The 6000-nt window shown below is 58.6% G+C and overlaps 1 protein-coding gene across 3 annotated transcripts in view; it reads left to right on the top strand.

Annotated features, from left to right (window-relative positions):
- Positions 1–2284: 2284 nt before the first annotated feature.
- The window catches only part of SIM1 (SIM bHLH transcription factor 1), a 48492-nt gene continuing 44776 nt past the window's right edge, over positions 2285–6000 (top strand). The window contains exons 1-2 of one of the 3 annotated variants that reach the window (XM_082757227.1): positions 2285–2368; positions 3237–3684. In XM_082757227.1, coding sequence (XP_082613353.1) covers positions 3510–3684 — 175 coding nt within the window. In that variant the 5' untranslated portion in view covers positions 2285–2368; positions 3237–3509. Of the gene's footprint in view, positions 2369–2866; positions 3685–6000 lie in introns of those variants that run through there. The other 2 variants (XM_082757226.1, XM_082757225.1) reach the window with 2 other exon arrangements.

Raw genomic sequence — 6000 nt, 5'->3', positions numbered from 1 at the left:
TCCCCCTCTCTCCCCACACGCACGCATGCTGCACGTTGCGCCTGGCTGCACAGCTCCCCACGGCGTGCAGCTGGAAGCCCGGCTCCCTCCCTTGCCTCGCTTTGCCCTCAGCCTCCCCATCTCACAGCGCCGGCTTTTTGAACGCGAACCGCGTTCCGCTGCCGGCTTGGTCGCTCCCCCGCTACCACCAGCGACTGGCTGAGGACAACGAAGCCGGTGGCTGCGGATCGGCCCGGCTCCCCGGCCGCTCCGAAACTGCCCCCCGACAGCTGCCGGGGGCTGCCCCGGTGCTAAGGGGGGTGCGAGGCAGTGAGCCGGGCCGTGCTCAGCCCGACTGGCTTGGGGAGCCGAGCCTCTGTTGTGGCACCCCGTCCTCGCAAAGCTGCGGGACCCGACGTTGCCCTCGCCGAGCTCCTGCGGAGGGGCAGAAGTGCGTGCAGCTCATTTACCTCCCCCCCCGCCTTTTTTTTTTTTTTTTTTTTTTTTTTTCTTTCCCCCAAACCAAGAGTTAGAAAAGACATTTTGTGGTGACAAACACGCCGTGAGCTACCTGGCGGCGTCAGCCCAGTTGTTGCCCATATGTCCGAATACCCTCCAGGAGACGTCAGAGCCGCTCCGCCAGACAGCTACCTCAAATGGAAACCAGAACCAGGATGAGTTTTCTCCCCCCTCAAGCCCTCTTTGCACCTGACAGCAGTGGCACTCAGTAAAGCTTTAGAAAAGTCCGTGTCACCTTCTCCTGGAGCAGCGAGCGCTTTAAAACATACCTTGGGGGCGCAGGAAGGGTGCTATTTCCCCCCCCCCTTTTTCTTGTCTATTTTTCTTTCTTCCATTTCATTTTTTTTTTAACCTCGACTAAATGACGGAGGAGCTGCTGAACGCTTCCCCCCGTGGTGCCCCTGTTCCCCCCGGTGCCCGCGGGGAAGGTTTTCCACCGAAGGACGAAGCGAGGTGACAGGCAGGCTGCCCCTGCCAGTGGGGCGAAAGGCACGGGGAGAGGGGTGTTTCAAAGGCGATTTTGTTGACATTTTTTGTTCTTTCCTAAACCAAGGGCGTCTCGTCTTCCTCGAAACATTTCGACGGCTGCCTGCCAGCGCGATTTAATTCTGAGCAACTATCTTAGCCGGACTCTTGCACCGACCGCCTTGGGAGGCACGCCAGGCGAAATTTCAGGCGTCCCTTCTGGTTTTAGGGAAGGCTCCCCGGCCCCTCTCCGCCCCCCCAGGGCTGCTCTCCTGCTCTATCTCCTTCAGCTGGAGCAGCGCCTGCCTTTTTTCAGGGGACCGGCGAGATTAGGAGTAGCCTCGCTCCCCGGGAAAGAAACCCCCGAGCTCCGCATCCACTTTTGAAGAGCTTCCGTCTCCTGGTGCTTGAGATGTTTTGAGGGCTGTTTTTTTATTTTTATTTTTTAATTATTTTTTTCCAGTTTCTGGGATTTTTTCCCCGTCTACCGGGAAGATTTCTGACACCCCCCTCCCGGTCCTCACATCAACCCCCACCACCGGACTCGGCTCAGCGCATCCCCCGGGCTGATCTCAATCCCGAATGTGCTCAAGGGGGCAGGGGACGGGGCCGCTGCTTATTTCCTCGAGCACGGTCACGGGGCGGGGTGGGCGAGAACCCCCCAGAACACCAAATCTCAACAAACTAAACCCAAAGAGCCCCCAATCCATCTTTTTACCCCCAAAATCCATCTCTTTAACCCCGAATTCATCTTTTTTTACCCCCAAATCCGCATTTTCTCCCCCCCACCACGGCCGCCGGGCGCTGCGTGGGCCGGAACACGCAGGGGGGTGAGCGAGGGGCTGCGTGCGGGAGCGCGCCCCGCGCGCGTCCCCGCCCCCCCCCCCTCCGCGCCCCCGCGGGGTCAGAGGGCGGGCGCGGCCGGCTCGGCCCCGCGCACGGGTGATCGGGGGGGGGGTGCGGCCGCGGCGCGGTGACGTCACCGCTCCCCCCACCAATGGGCAGCCGGGCGCGGGGCGGCGGCGGCCAATGGGCGGCGAGGCGGGCCCGTGAGTGGCATTAAGGGGCGGGCTCGGCCCGCGGCCGGGGGAGAGCCGAAGTTGCGCGGCGAGGCTTTGGGGCGTAAAGAAGTTGTCAGGCGTTCCTCGGCCGCAAATTAGGGCTCCTTCATTAACACCACCCCCACCCAGCCCGCGAGAGGGACAGCCCGAGCGCTGATAAAGGGGACGGGGCGGCGGCCATGCCCGTCCGCCCGCCGGTGTGAGCAGCCCCGAGAGGCGCAAACTTCCCCCCTCTCCCCCCCCCAGCCGCTCTCCCCCCCCCCCGCTCTTAATGAGCCAATTAAAGAGTTGGGCTCCTCGCCCTGGGAGAGCTCTCCGCGGGCCGCCGAGCTCGGGGACTCAAGGTAGGTGACAGAGGAGCACGACCCAGCCACGCTGCAGCCCCCCCGGCCAGGAGCCGCAGGGATGTTGCGGGACCAGGCTTTGGGGCGCTCCCCGCCACGCACGGACGGAGGGAAAGGACAGAGACAAATAATGATAACAACCACCCCAAAATAATAATAATAATGATGATGATGATAACAGTAATAATGGGAAGGATTGCTCGGGGCCGGGCGGAGCCAGTCTGCTTTTGGGCAGCGGGCAGAGCCCGGCCGGAGCGTGAGGATTTCGAATAATATTAATAATAGTAATAATAAAAGGCATAAAGGGGGAAGAAATACCGTCAGATTGGCAGCGGGAGCCCGTGGTGCCCGGCCAGCCCCGCCCGCAGCCGCTGCCCCCGGGTGTCCCCGCTGCGGCCGCCAGGTGCCCACCTGGGCTGGGTGTGGGAGGAGAGTGCGGGGAAGGGTCCTCGGCAGGCGCGCTAGACGTGAAAACAGACTTTTTTTTTTTTTTTTTCTCCTTTTCTTTCTTTCTTTCTCTCCCCTCTGGTGGGAGAAGGTGCTACACCCGCCGGCGGCTGGCTGTCGGTTGTGCTTTCCGGAGGCTGCGGCGCCGGGTAAGGGCGCGCTCACCCCAGCACCGCCGTGGGCTCCGCAGAGGCTCCCAGGACGGTGCCCAGCGCCCGCGGAGGCAGCCCCCGGCCGCGCATCTCGGCCTCGGACCGGCGGCGGATCACGGGGAGAAACGGGATTATTATGACCCTCTTCCGAGGAGCTATGCTGTCCGCGACGAGTAGGAGAAAAGGCCAGAAATACCTCATTTGGTTGCTGCGTGGTGCCGCAAGCTTTTAGCTTTTTTTTTTTTTTTTTTTTTTTTTCCCTCCTGCAGTTGCTTGGAGTCTCTGAGCTGCATTGGATAAATGCCTTTCCCTTCCGATTGACTCTGCTTTTCAGAGAATAATTGTTCTTTTTTTTTAAGAACACCTCTCTGGTCTTCGATACTTGTTTTCATTTTTACGCGAACGATTTCTCAGAGCGATGGCCGCGCTCGCGATCCCTGCCTGATGCTTCGGAGAGATGAATTGCAGCTGAAAGTTTCCCCTCCACCTTTGGATGAATCTCTGGAGCTTAAATTGTAGGAAGGAAGGGGGAAAAAAACACGATGAAAGAGAAGTCCAAAAATGCTGCCCGGACTAGGCGGGAGAAAGAAAACAGTGAATTTTATGAACTGGCTAAATTACTGCCCTTGCCCTCAGCTATCACCTCTCAGCTGGACAAAGCATCCATAATCAGGCTCACCACCAGCTATTTAAAAATGAGGGTGGTTTTTCCAGAAGGTAGGTGGGAATGCCTAATTCGCCTCTATTTCCACTCCGATCCAGGTGTCGCTTGCTTTTAAGTAAACTGCATCGGGTCGTGTGCTCGGAGGCAGGGTGCTCTCCGCTGCCACTTTTCTCTGTCGTGAGTACTTTCGCTTCAGTTCATGTGACAGGTTTGGTCGGGGACTTAACGGGGCTTTTGTCAACACCTCGAGGCACCGAGCTCTGCTGCGTGTGCTACTAAAGCAAACAGGAGTTTCTTTTCCCCGCCTGTGGATGGGCATCCCCCACGCAGCAGTGCATGGGAAAAGGGGACGATTCACCCCTATTTATAGCTATACCGTGGGGGGAGTTAATATATGGGTAAATATTTACATAAGTCTATGCAAAGTCCTAAAGCCTTAGCTCAAGTCCCGAGCAAGGTACGCCTTACAGGTACGGCACATGCACACGGCCGTGCTCGCACACAACCCAAATAAATAAGCCAAGCACACCGGGTCGCATCGTGGCCAGTCTGAGGACCTCGGAAACTCGTAGCAGAAGTTTTCGGCCGTAATCCCTCACAGTGCAAACAGAGGGGCCGAGCCCGGGCCTGGGCGCTGGGACAGCAGCAGCGAACCGAGCCCCAAGAGCCCCAGCCTGTGGGACAGGGTGGGGGGGACAAAGCCGCCCCCTCGGGGCGTCCGGGAGGCTGCTGGGGACAGCAAACGGCGCAGGAAAGCTAGCAGGATTCTGCCCCTGTTCTCTGTCTGCAGTTTGTGTGAAGTGTAGGAAAAAGAGTGGGGAAATGTTTGGCAAACCTTTTATTTGGGTTGGGGTATCGTCTGCTGGAGAGACAAAGCAGTGAGAGGTTTGGTTCGGTTGGTTTTGTTTTCTTTCCCTTCTGGTAACAAAATTCTCCACATCTGTCGTTGAAAAGCGTGGGTACATGAGAAACGCGGAAATACGGGCTCTGCCTTTTCCGTCGGGTCTGTGTGTCAGTCGGTCTGTCTGTCGGTTTGTGTTGTGCAAATCCAGAGTGGGTACACGACCTGCCTTGGGTTTGATTTGTTTGTTTGGCTGGGGTTTTATCCCGACGAAGTCGGTGAACTAGTGGTCTTCGTTGTACTTTTTAGAGGTTAATATTCAATCGGGGCTTTGGGGGGGGAGGTACCCCCACCGCTACGTGTGAACCCTCAGAGCCGGAGTCCGTAGCAGTCGTTTCCAACAGAGTGCATCTCGCAGTAATTTCTTTAAGCAGTGTTCCGCATCTCCGAGTAACTTAGACCCAGAGAAGGGGGTAAATGAAAGCCGTAATACCCGAAAGCTTAAAATAAAAAAAATTAAAACCTTCATCAAAACACGTTGCTATTCTATGTGATCTGCCTCCCTGAAGATCATTACGCGGGGCAGCCCTCTGCCTAAAAGCAGCCCGAGTTGTCCTTTATACTGTCAACGCATACTTTATAAAAATAAAGCCATTGCATACTCGGCTGCCCACGCTGTTCCTAAAAGGATTATTAGCACTGATTTGTCAGCTCCTGCAGTCTCAGTGGGCTACCTTTCTGCGTGATTTCGAGCAGGTCTCGTCAATTACTGGCGCCTATGTAGCGGGCTGTTTGATCAGAAGAAGCATATGGTGTTGCTTGTAGGCTGGGAGTAATCACGGCAAGAGGAGAATAGCCGAGCCCCGTCCCTCGGTGGCAGCGCAGGATGCTTCAATGCCCTGGGGAACCGTGTGGCGAAGTGCGCCGGGGCCGGGGCCGCTGCCGGCCGCAGCAGATGCTAATTTGAGCCAAGAGACGGAGGAGGAGGAGGCTCGGCCGGGTTTTGGAGGCAGCGAAGCCTCCGGAGCCTGATTAAAGGGAAGCTGCGCGTTAAAAACGACGGCGGCAGGCGGGCACCCAGGGGCTCGTCCCGCCGGGGCTCCGCGGAGGTGCGGAGCGGGGTGCGCGGCCGGCCCCTGTCCGTCCGTGTGTCCGTCCGTGGTGGGACAGGGGCCGGGAGGGGTGGGGTGGTTCCCCAGCACCTTTCTCAGGAAAGGAGGAGAGGTGGAGGCAGCCAGGAAAACCACCCACCCGCAGCAGAAACCTTGCAGGAAGAGGGAGGCCGGGGCTGGAAGCGGGGAGGACGAAGCAGGAGTGGGGTCTCTGGCTCGGTTTTCCCTGGGGAGAAAAACGCTGCAGGCGCTGGGACAGACCCCGGGGGCCGGCCGAAGGCCTGGAGGCCGGCAGCAGGAGGCTGAGGAGCGCGGTGTGCCTCCCCTTCCAGCCACCCTCCCAGGGAGGCCGGGTGTACCCCAAGTCCAGCAGGACAGATGCCTCTCACCGGGGCGCACAGGCGGGGCTGGGCACC

The sequence above is a fragment of the Aythya marila genome, assembly GCF_965140915.1.
Source record: "Aythya marila genome assembly, chromosome: 3".
Taxonomy (NCBI): domain Eukaryota; kingdom Metazoa; phylum Chordata; class Aves; order Anseriformes; family Anatidae; genus Aythya; species Aythya marila.
Note: the sequence above shows the minus strand (reverse complement) of the source record. Positions and strands in the feature narration are given on the sequence as shown.